The following is an 18,376-nucleotide window of genomic DNA, read 5'->3' on the forward strand; positions in this document are numbered from 1 at the left end:
ACAAGAACAAGCAGATGCCCACCGAGCTGCCCCCAGCTCTGCAGCTCTTCCAGAGGAAGGGGCTGCGCAGCCCCAGCCAGCGCCTCAGCCCAGCGAGGTCTGCAGGAGGCAGCACCTCCCTGCCTTTGCTTTAGAGAACATCGGGACATCTGCTTCCACCTGAGTTGCGAGGACAGTACCAAAGCAGGGTATTTGGGTTTCGAGCTCCCATTTTGTTGCTGTTTGCTTCCATTTTCCCTTGGTTTGCTGCAAGAGTTAAGGACGGATACTAGGCAAGCCTGAGACCCACTCACACCTCTTCGGCTTTTGACAATATTCACCCTTTATAGAACTGAGATGAGTAATGAACTGGCACAAAACCTCAAGCATCACTGGCAGTATTTAAAGTTTCTTCCAAGACATAGTCAATTATCAACAAAATGGAAAAGGCAATGTTACCAGAAGCAGGAGGGACTGACCCTAGATTCAGTTCAGCATAAGGTCCTGCAGTAATACTCCACAGCAGATTTCTGTTAAAGCAGAGTTTTCCAGGGGAGAGAGGAAAAAAATAGAAATAGAAAAAGGAAAAAAAAAAAAGGCAACTTCAAAAGCATGCAGTTTATTTCTGCAATGCCTGATGTTCATCGAGTCACACTTCAGTGCTCAGAGCCATGAAAACACTGCTTTTGAGGTGACATTTGTAGTTGCCTCATTACTCTTTTCAAAAGAGTTTTGCATCAAAGAGTCAGAGCTTCAAACAACAGAGCCTACAGGAGTAAAATAACTTATTAACAGCACATGAAATGGAATCGCCAGGAACCACTGATACCAAAACAAGCAGGGCAAGTGTGTCATCAACAGCTAGCCTGCGACAGGGAGCGGGCAGGCTGCCTGGACATCAAAGCTGCAGGAGGAGCCCTGAAAAGACTGGTGATGTGCCATTCCCTCCTCGGTGCAGGGACTTTTCAGACACTTGCCTTCCATTCACTTCCTCCATGACAATAAGAAGGATCTGGAAGCACGCCTACCTTCATGTTCTTTTTCAGTTGTTCCAACTTTCTTTATCTTTTTGGGCGATTTCATGAAGAGTGGAAAGATGGTCCTCAGACCAAGAATGTCGACAAACTTGTGACAGTTGTCCGTGCCCTCTGGTCCGATCATGGCGTGGTCCAGTACCTTCAGGGCACTGCTGCGGGAAATCTTCTTCTCTCTGTGAAAAGAAAGCTGCAAGTTAAACTTTTCAGGGACATGAGGAGCTTTGCACCACACTACTTTAAAGAGACAGCATGAAAAGGGAAATGAATATGGCAAGGAAAGCATGAAGAGTCTGAGCACAAGCTCTAGGCAAGATTTTCTTCAAGAAGCCAAAACATTGTATCGACAAATATTCTTTTCAAAACTGTGGTTGAGAATATTCTCTCTGTTATTTCTTTTTTAATGTCTTTTATTTCTTTTTATTTTCTATTTTCTTTTTATTTCATTTTATATTTTTTATTGTTACGGTCTTATTTTCTTATTTTTTATTTCTTGGCTATTGAAGAAGTTATTTCTTCAGGACCTCACAAACACTAGCACAAAAGGGCAGGGGAGACCGGGCTGGGTACACATGGCAAATACTGTCACCCCAAAAGGATCAGGATTTAGATCTAGCTATAATTCAGTTTAATAAAGGAGTAAGTTTGGTAAGTGTAGCTTGGTGGCCAGCTGTAATGAAGAAAACCCCATCTCCAGAAATCACATTTGGAAAGAAGCAGATAGATTCTGGGCTATCCTGTTTTAATGCGAGTTCAGAATGCTGATGCTGGTAACTCACACCGATAGCACACACATGGTCCAAAAATTATCTCCAAACGTCCTGTACCTCTCAAATCAGAAACTGAAGAATTTATAATTCATCCAGGGGAAAATTTAAAACATCTTGTGAAACGTGAACTGAAAAAGCAGTCGCAAATACAGCCCATAAAACCACCAGATCAGGTAAACGTCAGCAGGAGCTAACGTGAGCTGGAGAACGAGAGCCCCCAGCGTCCCCAAAGGCCAGGCCAGGCCAGGCGGACGTTCCCCCCGGGGCAGGACGGTCACAAGTCCCACCACCTTCCACCCCAAGTGCACGGCAGTCTCCTCTGACTTTCTCTTCTCTAAGAGAATTTGTTCTCTAACAAATATATAGCTTATATGCACATATAAAAATAAATCCCCCCCAGAAACAAGCTGTGCTCTTCCCCTGGAGAGACAACGAGAGAACAATTCTCCTCGGACACACACCAGCTGCTCTGCACTACTGTGCAGTGCTCAGATATTATCGTGGACCTGGAATAAGGGTCTATAAAGAGCAAACCGCTCGCGCAGTTCAGCCCCCTCCTCGTTCCCCCCGTGGAGGCGGCAGCACCACGCTGCCCTTGCACACATCTGCCGAGCCCAGCAGCGTGGGACCAGCCTGCCCACCCGCACAGAGCGCACGCTGAGCCGCCCGGCCGCTGGGCACCCGCCCCTCACGTCCATCGGCAGCGTCTTCCCGTCCAGGGCTTCCTGAAGCCCAAGCTCCAGAGAGCTGCAGAAAACGCCCTCCCTTCAGAGATCGAACTTGGTGAACCCCTAACAACGTGCAAACTAAAAACCCACATATTAACACCCTAGCCTAAAAGAAAGTCACTTTGCCCGGTGCGGCCGCAACTGCTTCCGATGGGCACGAAGCGGTTGCTGAAAGCACCACGTGCAGCCGGGATCTGGTGCAGCGGCGATTTCTACCCAGGAGCGAAGCGCAGTGCAGGAGGGTGGCTCAACACCCCCACCTCCCCTCGACAGGGAGCTAAAAAGAAAGTACTCCTTAGGCCAGACAATATAAGAAATGTTTTCAGGGGAAGTAATTGCATATTGATCAGCATTTAGGAAGGTTGCACAGAGCTGATCTGTGGAATATTCATTGGGTTTAAGTTCAGGCTTTTAGAGATCAATAGCTGCCTGACTGGACTGTCTAGAGTTGATTTTATTTGAAATATTTATTCTGCCAGAGGGCAAGCAGTTTATCTTAGTCTCATCTGTGCTTATTGAGGTAACTTTTAGCTGAACACTAATTCAAAGACAAGCATACGTGAGTATCACCAAATAGGGAGCGACCTCAGTCTTCACAGGGAAGTCTGAATTATAACTTTATTTGCTGACCACTGTTTTCCTCCTTTTAATACCTTTACATCCAAGAGAACTCTTTTGGTACATTTATTATTTCAAAAAGACGACGTGCTAACATTATTTGGACTTTCCACATTAGCATAACACAACCTCTCACTTTCCAAAATACTAGCAAAAGCAGAATACTAGATTTCCTGGAAAAGTGCTGCATAAAATGGTTCCGTTTAATTAACCAGAAGATTTAGTAAAGAGACAGTCTAAGTTTCCATGGGGTCATTAGGAACAGCAGGACAAGAAAACATAAAAGGATTTTAATAATCGTAAAAAATATACCCTGAAATAGCTATAGTCAAGCTTTGGGGAGCCATACAGAGTTGTCCATTTTCACCTTGTTTTTGCTGTACAGGAGCAAATGCTTTTTTGAGGGTCAAGAAAAGCCACTGAATAGCTGCAGAATAGAAAATCATGTTGCCCAAGTGATGCACCTTTCCGTAAGGTCCCTTTGCTGCCTTTGTCTATGGGCATACACACACACCTTCGGTTAATAACTGGGAAAGCCACACGTCATTTTTCCTATGCAACAGAGAATCTTCTTGACACATCCCCTGGGAACGGAGTGGCTGCATCTCCTCCAAACCTTAACACAATTTTACAGCAAAAGCAATAAGCTTCCTGTCAGTGTGCGCAAGGGAACTGACATTACAAGCCTGTTTTTCTCTCTTTTGGCTTTGTAAGGTAAACTGCATTTAGGTTACCAAGGCGAGGCTGAGGGACTGTGTACTAAAAAGTGCTTCCTGACCTAAAAAAAAAATTGAATTTAATTCTTTGTGACATTTATAAACTTTCCGCTGGTGGCTACCACCTTGATAAACCATCCTATTTTTTACAAAGACACTCCATAAAATAAACGAGCCTCCATTGCTGCAGGATGCAAATCAAATAATTATCTACACCCGTCCTCTCACCCTACTTCAAAACTTCCTGCTTCCTTTCTGCGGTCACAGGCTCTGTCCTTCTCAATCTGGTCTTCTCCCAGCCCCCTCTGCTCACCTCCCACATACCTGCTCGGTGAAGCTCCGCTCCCAGTGGCCGACTGCAAGTCCCCCTCAACACCGCAAGACCATGGCAAGTCCAGGACACGGCTTGCTATGGACACGCACGTAAAGCGCATCAGCCACACTGTGCTCATTTTCAGGTGTCACCACTCTCTCCCCATAAACTAGGATTTCACACAACACAACATCGCCTTTCGCTGCTGGCCATACATTTTAAGGCTCAGCATAATAGAAAGGAGTCCTGTTTTCATTACTGTCTATAGGAATCTCTCGAGCATGTTAAATGCTCAGCTGAAAGACGCTACACTTCTCTGCAGGTCTGTGTGCACGACCGTCAGTAACAGAACAACTTGGCTAGATGTATTGGGTAGCACTAGATACAGAATGCTATGTTCTCTAAGACAGCAATGGAGATTCAAGCCTGATATCTTTATTCTCACACAGCTTATCTATCTCACATCATGTCAATAAACTTTCAACTTTGCTTATTTGTCCTTTCATCTGCGCAGACTATGGTACAATGATTAACCACCTTCAAAGTAAAAACAAAAAATAACAGATCTCTCCCCCCAGTCTTCGGAGGACACCGACAGGAGAGAAAAATATTCTGCCTTGTTTGTGGGCGAGGTGGTCAATCACAACCCAATGGCATTTCTATTCTTTGCTGTTTATCATGAAGGTATCAAGAAGATACAGAAGCATAATACCCCCATGCAGCTCTCTAGCCTACAACTATCAAGGCTTGCTCCCCATTTACAATGCTAGCCTGCAGGTACCAAAGCAGTACTGTCCAAGAAAAACCGAGCACCTGTAAGAGCTTTTAAGCATACACCAAGAGAACTCCCAATGATAACAGAGGTTAACAGAATTAATGGCCATTTAGTTTCTTCTCTATATTAAAATACATAAAAACCCCACACGCAAACAAACACCAAAACCTTGCAGTGTCAGTTGTCAGACGCTTTGCTTTGTTTGGTGGTTTGAAAGCTACAGAAACGTGCTCTCTTTTCCTCACCAAAGCGCTAAGTCCAGCAGAGCTTTCTACCTTTATCCCACCATGACCTGCAAAAGCGAGTACCCTCCCATGGCAGCAGCTGAGCATGTCCAAAGCTTCTCTTCCTAATGTAGCCACCTTCTCCCAGCATCCATTCCCTCATTTTCATCACCACAAACCAGTGCTTTTACCTTAATCACCTCCTGTGCTCTCCATAGAGCACTTGACTCTGTCATTCGTTCTCTAACTACTTACTACCGACAAAGCACCAAAACTTAGAACCCAAAAAGTTGGTTTTCAAGAGATGCCAAGAGATAGCAGAGCTTAGCACCGCGTTCCTGCAGTTCTGAAGATGTGAGTTAGTTAAGTAACACGTGTACAGTCACATCTGTGTCATGCCTACCAGAAGCAAGCTTATAACACTGATAAGGAAATACCACACCTACCAAAAGTAAAAGCTTCAGGACAGCATCGTGGCTCTGACCCAGCCAGTCGGAAGTATGGAAGTAGCTTTAAGCATGTGCTGAGTATCACTGATTTCACATGTTTTAGGTTACATGCATGACTACCTGTGTCAGAATCCTGCTTTCATTCATTAGCAGTATTAAGACAAAAAATAAAATTGTGTATAGGAATGAACTGACATGTCAACAACACAGATAGCGTGAAATACTAAGAAAAGCGGTTGGCAGCTCTTCAAAAGAGGAAAAACATGAATCAGCAATAAAAGTACCAGCTTAACGCTTTCAACTCTAGTCTGAAGACATCCTTAGAAGCAAGTTTACTCTCTCTGTCCAACTAGGTGCTGCTGTAAATGAGGTTTGCAGCGTAGGACAACTCAGGGCCAGAAGTGAGCCGGTTTGGGGATAAGACTCAGTCACAACTATCAACTAACATTATTTGCTCAAACAGCCAGGTAAGAAGAACTTCAACTTTTCTGCTTATCTGAACTAGATGAGAAGAGTTTAAAAAAAAAAAAAATCAACTGTCAATATAGTCCATGCTTATGGACAGCAGTGTTATAAGCTTCTAGAAAATATTCCGTGAATTGTTACTTTTTTTTCCATTGTCACTTTACCAATCCCATTCAGACTGTAGAATAAGTTAGGTTCCTAAACATCAAAAGATTGACGTCTTGGAAGCTCCTTCCGTTAGACATAGCTGCTGCTGGCAGTTAAGTCATGCTTTGTCCCTCCCAACCCCTTCACAACCACTGGGGGCGGGGAATGCATCCAGGGAGAAATTTTCCTCTTGTCATAATTTTCCAGCTGGGATCCTGGTACAGAGAGTGGTAAACAGTGGAGTCCAAAAATGGGGAAAAAGCTATTAAAAATCCAAGCACCGAGTCCCACCCACATGGCACAAGAACTCCAAGTAATTAGTTCTGCAAGGCTAGTTTAGCAGCTTACTACTCAAGGCAGAGGGAGGCTTCCCCCTCGTTCTTAGTTTCAGAGCTTTTCTTTAATTAGCCTCAAGAAAACCCAGTGTTCCTATTTGAATAATCCACGTTTGGTTATTTATTCAGTTCCCTGCTGCCGCACATTACCCAGCCATGCGCTGCAGGAATACATCATTTCTTGTTGGCGTTTGCTAACCAGCCACCACACACAGCCTAGCACACCAGGGAAAGCCAGACAGAGCCCCGCTGCGCCCAGTCCTGAGGTCGGGAGGAAGCCAGTCAGCGCAGAAGACACAATTCAGTACCAGGCTAGGAAGTAAAAGTAAAGAGAGAGCAGAGAAGCCCTGGAGATTCATGGTGTGACAAAACACGTCTCAAGGAGAAATGCATACTTACGCCCATTTCACAAAAACAATTTTTGTATCAACATCCACAAAAATTCATCAGCTCAGAGGATACACAACACAGTGAAGCTTGAACTGGGGAACAAAAGGAAAAACGTTTTCCCTAGAGACACACAAAGGTTCTCTCTTGCCCTCAGAGGGGTCTTTTAAATCCCTAGAGGATTAGCTACATCCTTAGATGTAGCCTGACCTACAGCATTCTTTCATCTGGGCGTCTGCCACACAGACCTGCACTGTTACTTTCCAGCAGCTATTGGAGTAACCCCAGTTCTTAGGAAACAAAGCTAAAGACAAAGAGTAGAGTTTATATGCCTGAGAAGGTCCAACTTACATCCTGGAAAAAAAGAAAGAGAAGGCAGACAAATATGCTAACACAGAAATTTTATAAACAGAAAACCACAACTATCTAGCCAGAACATGTGTTGGTACGTCAGAAGCAGGCAAGAAAATCACAAAGTTATCTGGGTACCTAAGCATCAGGTTCATCAGCTGCAGACCCTCGCCTTTCAGAAAGCGATCGCGATTGGAACTGAGCATTAGGCAGGAGCAAAGGGAATCAAACAGGTTCTCCATCATTTCCTGTTCTTCTGCTGTACTAGGGTTGTGTCGTTTAAACACCTGCATGACAAAGAAAGCAAAATTACCCCAAAATGGAGGGCCCAATTTGGTCCACACTGTTGTAGCGTACACATGAAGATTTTATACCACAAGCCTTCAGCATCTGGTATGCGTAAGCCAGCAATCATACACGTCACTGATGCATTCTCTCTTGTAACTCTGCTGCCCTTTTTACTGCCCTGACAGCACACCAACAAATGTGCAGCAGTCTGCAGCACGACTTAAAGACAATACAGGGCCTCCAAAGGGAAAGGCAAATTCACCGATTGTGCAATTCACAAAAGTATGTGCATAAGCTTGTTAACAGAGAGCTCCTAGGCACAACACATACCTGAGGATGCTGCAGACAGTGCTACCTCAAGAAATATAAGTGACCTATGAACACATTACCTTCAGCTAGCTCAAAGGTAGGCACAATGCAGCCCAGTGCTTCGAGTGAAGAATGCTGAAGATGGCCGGACTCCAACCCTGCCTATCTCCAACTTGCCACACAATTTTAACAAAATAATTTAACTTCTGTGTACCTCAATGTTAACATCGTTAAAACAGAGATTAACCTCACTTACCATGGATGATACACTTGTGTGGAAGTTATTCAGGGACTATGCCACCACTAAACATAAAGCCCTGCTTGTGCTTCAGTATCTACAGATCGCTAGGACAGCACTACACCCAGAATCTGTTCCACCTCCTCACACCCAGCCTGCGAGTTTCCTGATGGTAGAGAGGGTGTATGTGAATTACTCACAGATAACTGCTGAAGCAGCACATCGATCCCATCCAGCTCCCCAAGCAATTCTCTGTTGTCTAGACGGAGGTGGGGGGAAGGGGGAAAAGAGAGAGAAAAATGAAGCTAACTGTCAGATTTTACAGCCATCTAACACTGATACATCAGCGAACAAAATCAATACGGCTTGACAGAGTACAAAAGCTGCAGAGAAAGAGAGGGCGCATGCGTATGTGAGAGAGCACACGCGCAGGAGAGAGAGCGCAAGCAAAGGGAAGCCGAAGGCAGAAGAGGGCTGTTGTGATCTGAAAGAAGCCTGGATCCTACCCTAACAGAATATCGATACCAGCGGCATGTCTCACCATCGTTATTCTGGAGCAAAATAGCCAGCACCTCACTGCAGTACAGCTTGTTGGCATCAAAAGGCATCTTAGCCTGTTGGTAAAGAAGGAACAAGAGGCTCATCAGGGCACGGCTCTCTGTGTTTCATTGATTTGAAGAACGCGTTAATCAAATCACTGAACATGTGAGCAACACTTAAACCAAAATACAACAGCGGTAATTTTGCAGTACGCCTCAGTGACAAAACAGTAATCATTCTCTGGGATTCAGGGGTGACGGGGTGCAGGCAGGGTGTGTGTATGTCTCTGTGCGTGTGTGCTTGTGCACGCATGTGTAGAAACTCAGCTCTGATCCTTCACGCTGTCCTACGTAAGTAGGTTTGACCAAGTTGGCGCAAAAGCCCCAAGAACAGTCTCCAGTTCTTTGCAACATGGAATCTCTTTCCTGTGATAAATTTTCCATGATGTTTTACGAGTGCATGGGCATATCCCTATTCTGAAAGTCTGAACCTGCCACCAAAACCAGAATTTCAGAAAACACATCACAGTAACATTAGAGTAACTGCCCGCATTTTGTGTGAGGATCACAATGTCACAATCAGAAGGACGTGAGATCGGTTTAGCCTGCACAGTCACATAACTTTAATTCCATACATTCCCTCCATATTCAAATATGTTTAAAAAAATCATAACAAAACCAAAATGCTGAATTTTTTTCCCCTCAGAAGAAAAAAAAAACAACCAAACAACAAACTGAAGTGGGATTCTGAACTGGATCCAATGTTTTTGCATGCTGCCCAAGCTGCTTCATCTACAGAAACAGACTAAACATTAACCCATCAGATAATAATGCAAACTGGTTTACTGAAGGAATTTATAAAATAAACAAAACAATTTTAAAAATCATCAGTTACCAGCTATTTGTATTCCACTGTTTGAGAGGAAAAAAAAAAGGCAAGCAATAAGTACTAGGCTTAAAACATACCATTTGTCACCCACAAATTTTTTCCCCAAACGCACGACTACCTGCCGCTTGACTGAGTGGACCTGCCTGCGCAAGGCTACGCGCGGCCAATTATCCCGACCTGCTGCCAAAGAGAAGGTCACAATACACAAGCACCATGCAACACAAAACCATGAAAAGTAGGAAGATCCCAAATGCCACGAAGTATTGACTTTAAATAAAGCTTTTCATTCCAAACGATCCCCAACCATGCTGTAGACGATGGTACTTGCAGCAACCACATAACGCTTCCAAGCAATCAGTGGCATGAGAGGGGGAAGGGGGCAGGCGCTCGGTGCTGTACGGCTCTGCTGGCTCCCGTCAGGGCGCGTACCAACTGCCATCCTACGGCAAGCGTTAGGAAACAACGCTGTTCTCTCAAGGCTGCACACAACATCATCAAACCCTGCTTATCTTTGGAGAAGTGAACTATTAAGCTCTCTATCCAAGCTTTCCGAGGCAGTTCTGACAGTCAGAATACAATTATGCAACCTGAAATGTAGTGAGAAAACAGAAATTCACACTCCGTGCTGTGTGCCAGATGTCCTTCCCAATGCCTAGACAGAACTCTGATTTTAAAACTCATCCCATAGACATTCTTCAGCAGCACAATGCTCTACCCAGATGCTGGGATCCTGGTTTAATCCTAACCACATCTGTCAGGGCGAGAGATTCAAGACCAAGCGCTGCCAATAGCGAAGGCGCCTGGGCGAGGGTTTCATTAGCGTGCAGCTCCCCACAACGACAGCGTGTAAGCAAGAAAAAGCACTGCCTGATCACACATCCCCAAAACCAGACAAAGTTAACACACGCCGGGGCAAAGGAAAGACACATTCAGCACCAAATTTTGAACGCCTTGAACATTCATTTTCTGTGGCACCAAGCAGGGCAATCCAAGTTGTGATTATTTTGCTTTCCCAAGTTTCTAAGTCTTTCAGCTGCCAGAGTAATTACAAGGCAGGCAGCAGTACATACCTGCCTGGAATAAAATTAACTTCACTTTTTGTTTTTAAGCAAAAGGAATATAATTATGTTACTATCTGTAGTGAGAAATTATAGGTTATTTCTGCTAACAAGTATATGAGGGGCACAGAGGGGTGTCTGCACACTTACAAAGCTGATAGAGTATTTCTGTGATTCAGAGGCCTTCTAACCATAAAGACATTTAAGTATGGAAGTGCTAATGCCTTACTAATAGCATTAGGAAAAAGCCAGAATCTGTTTGCTAAATTTCCTTCACTAGCTCTGTAAGAAAGCTGAACTATCCATTCCTTTCCTACTCCATTTTCCAGGGAATGTTTAGGCATCTTTTCACACAAGACAAAGTTAAACTGTGCAACTCACAGCCACAGAATGCTAAGAGTGTCAAAAAGTAATTCTGAATTCAAAAGGCAATTAGATGAGTTCAAAGAAAAAGCCACCACCAGCAGCAGTTAAACAAAGACACCACTTGAAACTCAAAAAAGTGTTAGAAATATAGGAAGCAAAGGCATAAAATGGCCTTTATTAGTTTCCCCACTCACTGGTCAGCTTTTATATTCCTACAGGTCTCAGCCATGGACCAGAAATCCACCATACAGGAATCATACGAACAGAAAAAAGACACCTTCTACTGTAAGATGTTTACAATATAAAGACAAGACAGAAGTATGTCCATTTAAACTAAAACCGCAGAGGATATAAACCCTGAATTCTAACTTTTTGTCCTTAACTTGGCTTCTCCAACACACACACACGTGCAAAACTGGCTTATTTTAAGCAATATTTTAAGTTAATAGTAACTGGTCTATAGAAGGAAGGTGGGCGCTGGCAGAGCTGTAGCACTGCTGATGCTTGAGCTAGGAACGCAGTGGTATTGCAGCTACTGGGGAGGACCACATCGGTGGCTGGAGCCCGAGTGCTGTTTTGTAGCGCTGTGAAGGGTCCAACCCTGCAGGAAAGACCATAGTTCTCATGGCAGGATCAGGGACGTGTTACCAAAAAGAACACCCACAGAAACAAGTAAAGCCCAAAGACAGTCAAGACAACTCAACATTACAGATACTCTTCCAGGCAAACACTATGAAAATGAGTGTACTTTACTCACGGACTTGCATCACATTGTGTAGAGCTTCTTACACATAAAGCCAACTCCTTCAATTTTGCTAGTTTATAATAAGTTAGAAGGGACATACTTCCCAGTTTGAGGCAAGTTTTGAATTCACTGTATTCACAACTGTTAGAACTTGTGACAAAGATACCTATGCAGATGGAAAGAGCCAACGATAAATAGCCTTGGGCCTTTAACATTGTGCCAAACACCATCTCAAGTACACCAGCTTCCAAACTAGTGGCTTGTCCGTTTTTATTGCGATATCTCCCAAACGACAACAGGAAAACAAGCTCACCTTCAGCCTCTTGAGCAACCACTGCATGAGGCCCTGCTGCGCAGCTTCCGTGCACATTTCTGGCCGGAACTCTGCCATGTTCTCAACGATTGCTGAGAAGAAAGGCACAGAAAACAGTCATTCCTCCCCACCTGCAGTTCAGCTCAGGCCTGTATCAACACTGCTTTGCCAGGTCCTTCCTAGGGCTGCACTGCTCTTCTCAAAGTTACATGTTACTCGCAAAACTAACTTTTTTTTTTTTTTTTTTTTTGAGTGAGACTTAAGCTCAGGTCTATGATACTCTCTCAGTTTTCACACTGCCCACACAGTCCATCCTCAGCGTGACACGAGCTTGGGCTGGAAGAAGCCCAAGATACTTCCCTTTACTCCAACAGCAATTCTCACTGCACAAAACTAAACTAACAGCAGCAGCAGTAGTAAAAATTCCAAAACTCTTGTTTCCAGTCTCTCTTATTCTTCCAGTCCGCGGGAGATTACAATCCCATATGACTGAAAGGAGTGGATGATGGTCTAAATGCTAATAACAGCGACACACTGCAAAGCAGTTACTGTGCTGTGCAAAGACTGGGGAACAGAGAGGTAATGATGTACTTTCATGTAATACAAATGTTTTACTACCTGAAAGTCAAATATATTGCTAAGACACAAACAGCTCTCATAAGGGAGTAAGTGGAGCTCACGGATAAGTACATAGTAAGTACACAGGCAGGAGAGCACACCCTCTGGTGCAGCACAGTTTCATCGTGTACCAGCACCTCCCCACATCACCGCTTTGGGAAGAGGCACCTTACCAGCAGTCACGCGACAAACGCTGGCTCAAGGGACTAGGCTTTACTGTGGGTTAAAGTTGTGCTTGAACGAAAGCTACCTCTACCCTAGTGTTGGCAGTTCAAGGGGAAAGGAAGTAGGGAGGAAAGGAAGGGGAGGGATAACCCACCCCCCTTTGTACAGAATACAGGAAGAGCGAGAGGCTGTGCAACAGCCACTTACCCAGTGTGTTGTGGACACCATCAGCTTCCTCTTTCACACTTTCATCCAGGCGCTCTAAATTCTGGACCAACAAGGCTACGACCTGGCCCTCCACCTACATCACCAGGGTCATGGGAAAGATAAAAAGATAAGAAAGACGACTGAAAAAAGGAAGATGAAGGAGAAAGAACGGGGGGGTTAATAAATATAAAAAAAAATCAATAAGCCCTACTGAAACATCCTGCCAGACATGATCAGAAGACATTAACAATCTTGCTCTAAAATCTCAGAGGAAGTGGAGGATTCACCAAGTAAATCTGCCACTATGTTTGTCCTAATTAATTAAACAACATTTGTGTTTCAGATTAAACAGAAAAACATCTGGAGGAAAACGTGCACCCTGTCACAGTCTCATTTCCTGAACCAGCCTGACTGATTTATAATCCCTCAGAATTCCTAAGTGCGAGGCACCACAAACCACCACGGATGGGCTGGCTGTCAGCTCTGCAAGCAGCTCCACTTTCAGCTGTTTACTGCTGGTCTGCCTACATTTTTGTTGTATCTTCCACCTTAATAGCTACAAAAAGCTGAAGGAACAATGCTCACACACGCAGATTCAAATCCAAAAGCTGAATTATCACCAGTTGAAGCCTTGCATTTAAATCCTAGCAAGATGAATGTACCAAGTTGACTTCAGCAAGCTGACAAAACCCAGACAAATCAACAGCAGGAGCGGGAACCCACATCTGCAGGTGGAGCCTCCTAATCAAAAAGCTAACACAAGAAGTATGCTTTTAAAGCTGCAATTGGACAGAGTGCAGCTTGACTTTGGCTAGCTTTCCATTGTGGACATGAGCTTGGAAAAGTCAAACAAAATAACATTTCCAATTCAAACACTGTTAACTAGCTTTGGGTCCAGTGAACACGTGGAAAAAAATACAAGTATCAGCTGCTGTGGAAGGTAGGGCAACATTATACCTACTTTCTTTTAAAAAAAAAAAAAAAGTAATCTAAAAAGCAGGTATCTAAACATTTCTCCCAAGATGGGTCTGACCTGTTTCTTTCAAAGAGGACAATAAAACCTCTGAAACTTGGCTATTATCAGTGGGCTGGTGACAAGGAAAACAGAGAAAGAACTTTGCTTGATTTACTGCCTCTCTGCACATTTTATAGAAAACGTCTTCTCTAGCAGTTCCTCTCTACCACTTCGTTCATCCAGCAATCTTCCCACAAAGGCAGAGTAATTAAGAACAGCCCAGAGGCCAGCTGGAGGAACTCGGCTCCGGGCCACTGTCATTAACCTTTGGAAGGTAACATTATAGTGACTGGACAAGACGGATTGTAGGAGAAAACAGAGCAGCCAAACAAAGCAAACAAAAGACAACCCGTAATTCCCCATCTTTCTATTTCAACATAATAGTTACAGAACAAGACACAGCCACAGTGCTTCACAAACACAGCAATTCACTAACAGAAGCTGCCCAAAGGTAGGACAGAGATGTAAATCTCAAGTTTTTCTGGGCACCGGTTCTCTGGAGGCATCCAGCACAAACGCCAGGAAAAGGGGAAGTCCACCACCACGGAGGCCAAGAGGCACTCAAGAGTTAACCCGGCAGGGAGCACTTAAGACCGAGCAATGCATCTTCTACTGCACATAGGTAATTTTCTGGGGTTGTTTAATCTCTACACCAAAAAGGATCATTACCTCTAAACCCTCCTCCACCCTTAAAATGCATTAGCTCTGTTCCACGAAAACTTTCACGCTTTTACTTCTTGTTAAGAAAAATGCGTACCCTCACTGTAACAACAGATGTCCCAGTTCGAGCACAGACTTTTGGGGTTGAAAGAAGAGTTACTGGGTAGAAGACTACTGGTCTCCCGTGCAAGAGGTTAGGAAGATCACAATCTGTCCTTCAGACAGCAATCTGAGCCCTGCCACAAACTTCAATTTTTCATGGGTGAACAGAGGTCACCCTTTTCAACAAGAAGGAAGAAAAATGCAAATCAAGCTCCTATTTTCAACAGGACACTGTCCAAGTCACAAATATTACTTCATTCTCCCTCCCTGCATGAAAAAATCTCCCAGCCTACACAAATTTTGCAATATGAGCGTGTTCCTTCCAAAAAAGAAGTGGTAGACAAGGTGCAAGAAGAACCTACTCCCCAAAGTCCAGCATTCCATTAAAAACACCCATCGTGGTCCTCAATACAGCATTTCAGCTACAAGAGAGCAGGCTCCTGACCTGGCCAGCTTCCTCGTGGCGTGGGCAATAGGGACAACCGCAGCTGCAGAAAGCATGGCAGTTCAGAGCATTCGCTGCTGTGCTGTACACGGCAGACGTTGTTCAGGCATTAAAATAATCTGGAGTTTGCTACTTACTAGAGCGTCTATGAGGACTTCAGCTCCTTCTTCACTCTCATGGAGAGTATCTATATCAGTCAGTTCTTGAAGCAAGTCTACCACAGCTATGGAAACATGTGCTAGGTGTTAAGGACAACCAACACAGAGGCAGACACATTTAATATCAAAAGCAGATTGCTCTTAGGCCAGCATGCTCATGAAACAGTCCAAAACAACTGGTAATACATTACAGCAGCAGGGCACAGGAACGCCAGAGCCAAGAGGACAGAGACTACTTGAGCAGACAGTCCTCACGAGCACCAAAATTACAGAATCCTAAGAATTAGGAACGATAAAAACAAATGCGATTGTGTGGTTACCGTATCAGGCAATTTTACTGTTTCTTGATGACACTTTTTTTTTTTTTTCCAAATCAAAATTGCTAGAGTTGGTATAACTAGGCACCATCTTGCATTGTCAAGATTGAATATAAGCAAAGAGAAATGAGTTACAATAATCTGATTTGGGTATTCTGCTCTCAGTGATAGCCCTGCTAACCTGATACGGCACGCACCTAACAAGGCCACTGCAGGAAGCAGGAGTGATCACCCCTTCTGCCTGGCCCAATTAGGACAGCATGCTCCTCTAACCGCAGACCTCGCAGGAACAGCATCGCTTCTGCCAGCCCAATTTTCACTCATTAGCTCTGGGCTGCATAACACACGGTTCCCCTGACTGCTACACAGCTCTCTTGTACGACGAGACGTATTCCACCTCATTAGACCCACTTTCCTATTCTCTCAGACACGCTGATCAATCTTGCCCGAGTCCCACTGGGATAGAACAGGATATGCAGTTTTCTGCATGTCCTATATAACAACTTTGTGATGAATCTCTTTAAAATGCACAGGCTAACAATCCGGCCTCCCAGTTCTCCTATTTGTGCATTTGCTCAGACACACAAGCAGCAGTAGGAAAAGTATTTCCATATATCTTTTCTTAGCAAGGTTTCAGTCATGACTTACCTAGTCTCAGGAAAGACTGTAAGAGAGCTGCCTGCCCCAGTCCCAAGTTAACCATGTCCAGGCGCTGCGGAAGATGTGTATCGGTAAGACTACTACTTTCTTTATACTCTACAGCACTCCTTAACCAAGCCAAAGCTATCTGTACGTTTTCTTGATGGGTAGATGTCACTTCCAGTTGCAACTGCCATCAGGAACCAAACAGAAGGGTGATGACTCCTCACTGGGCAGACACTCACTTGTGCTTATACAAAAAGATGGTCAAAGGTGCCAGGGTACAATTTTTAAAAGCAAGTTGGAGCACGACTCAATAAGCAAGTTAAGAGAAAATAACCTGCCTTACATTTATTCTGCCAGGAATCAACTATTAATTAACAAAAGCTGGAGGAACAGGCCACTAGGAACCTCGTGAAGTTCAACAAATGCAAAGTCCTGCACCTGGGAGGGGACAAGCCCAAGCGCTGGGGCTGACTGAAGAGGTACGCTCTGCAGAAGAGAGTCTGGAAGTTCTGGTGGACAAGGTGAAGGCGAGTCAGCAGCGTGCCACTGCAGTGACAAAGGCTAACCACAGACTGCACGGCATTAGCAAGAGCAAAACCAGCAGGTGAAGAGAAGGAATTCTTACCTGGTGCTTGGCACTCATGAGGCAACGTGTAGAATATTTTGTTCAGTTGTGGGCTCTCCCAATAAAAGAGACCTTGACATACTGGACTCAGGAGAGTGGAGGACCACTGAGATGGGCAGGCGGCTAGCACATGATGTGTGAGGAAAGACTGAGGGAACGGGGTTTGATCAACCCATAGACGAGAAGGCTAAGGGAGGAACTAACTGAAGACTACTGCTACCTACTGGGTGCTATAAAGACAACTGAGTCACATTTTTCTGAGAGTGCACAGCAAAGAACTCCAGCAGTCAGAGGAGTTCATCTTGCAGGGCATTCCTGTCTAGGGAGCTTCTGTTGAGGCTTCCAGTGAGAGGATCAGTTGTGCTATAAAATTTAGGAGATAGAAAAGCAAAACCTCACTTGAAGCTTTCCTGTCTTTCATTAATAAAATCTCGTCGGTGATCATCTTTCATTCACATGTTTTGTGTAAAACTGCATGAATCATTCAGCAGATTATTAGCTCCCCCTGGACATTGCTTTTGTCTCCTTGCATTAGTCCCTCAAGACACTACACTTAAATCACATCTGAAGAGCCATTTGTTTAGTTCTCTCCTTGAAGAACTCATTTTTAAAATCTTTTTCCATTTGTTTTAACAAAAAGTCATTAGAAAACTTGAGCCATATCAATTTAGTTTTACATCTAGATGCTTCACTTTAACAGTGTTTCTATCCTGTATGTAAGCAGCAGCAGCACAGTGAAGGGGCATTACTACAGCCTGTGTCCTGCTTCCAATGGATCTGAAAACACTTCAGCAGTTTTATAACGAGAAATATACTTTTCCCAAAATTGCAATTCACAGGCCAAATTTCTACCCGTAAACTGACAGGCAAGTTGCAAACCAATTAAAAAGAGTTCGCAGTGGAAATACTGACAAGTCTTTGACAGCAGCAGTGACCCTAGGACACAGCTTTTCATGGCTGAAAGGACAAAGCAAGCTGTATTCCTGTGCACTCCAGCTATGAATCAGCTCTGCCATCCCAGTCAAAATCCCCACAGTTTATATTTTCCCTGTCAATGAGAAATTCAATATAAGCTTTTAATGCCATGCACATAGTACACAAAAAGCCTGCGGTGTCTGGCAAAAAAATAAGTAATGAAACTATGGTAGCCATGAAACTGCTTATGCATGGTAGGCGTTTCCCACTGTACAACAGTAAATTGTTAACAAACATTTACTTGAAAGTAATTTCCATTCCAGACCACAGATGCAGAAAGCTGTGGTGTTTGCCGTTTTGCAGGGACCAGCATTCACCACATCAAGGTTCAGCTAGACACAAGTCAAAATAGAAAGCACTGCTTACAGGTTTGGGTAATATAAACTAGTATGCAATAAAATATTTACA

General features: G+C 44.1%; 1 protein-coding gene across 1 annotated transcript in view; it reads right to left on the reverse strand.

Moving 5' to 3' along the window:
* The window catches only part of CTNNBL1 (catenin beta like 1), a 56,111-nt gene that overhangs the window by 23,891 nt on the left and 13,844 nt on the right, over positions 1 to 18,376 (reverse strand). The window contains exons 5-11 of the mRNA XM_075517213.1: positions 15,386 to 15,481; positions 13,027 to 13,120; positions 12,037 to 12,128; positions 8,668 to 8,740; positions 8,327 to 8,385; positions 7,430 to 7,578; positions 1,008 to 1,189 (exon numbers count right to left, since the gene is read on the reverse strand). Coding sequence (XP_075373328.1) covers positions 1,008 to 1,189; positions 7,430 to 7,578; positions 8,327 to 8,385; positions 8,668 to 8,740; positions 12,037 to 12,128; positions 13,027 to 13,120; positions 15,386 to 15,481 — 745 coding nt within the window. The remainder of the gene's footprint in view (positions 1 to 1,007; positions 1,190 to 7,429; positions 7,579 to 8,326; positions 8,386 to 8,667; positions 8,741 to 12,036; positions 12,129 to 13,026; positions 13,121 to 15,385; positions 15,482 to 18,376) is intronic.

Source organism: Mycteria americana, chromosome 14 (assembly GCF_035582795.1).
Source record: "Mycteria americana isolate JAX WOST 10 ecotype Jacksonville Zoo and Gardens chromosome 14, USCA_MyAme_1.0, whole genome shotgun sequence".
Lineage (NCBI taxonomy): Eukaryota > Metazoa > Chordata > Aves > Ciconiiformes > Ciconiidae > Mycteria > Mycteria americana.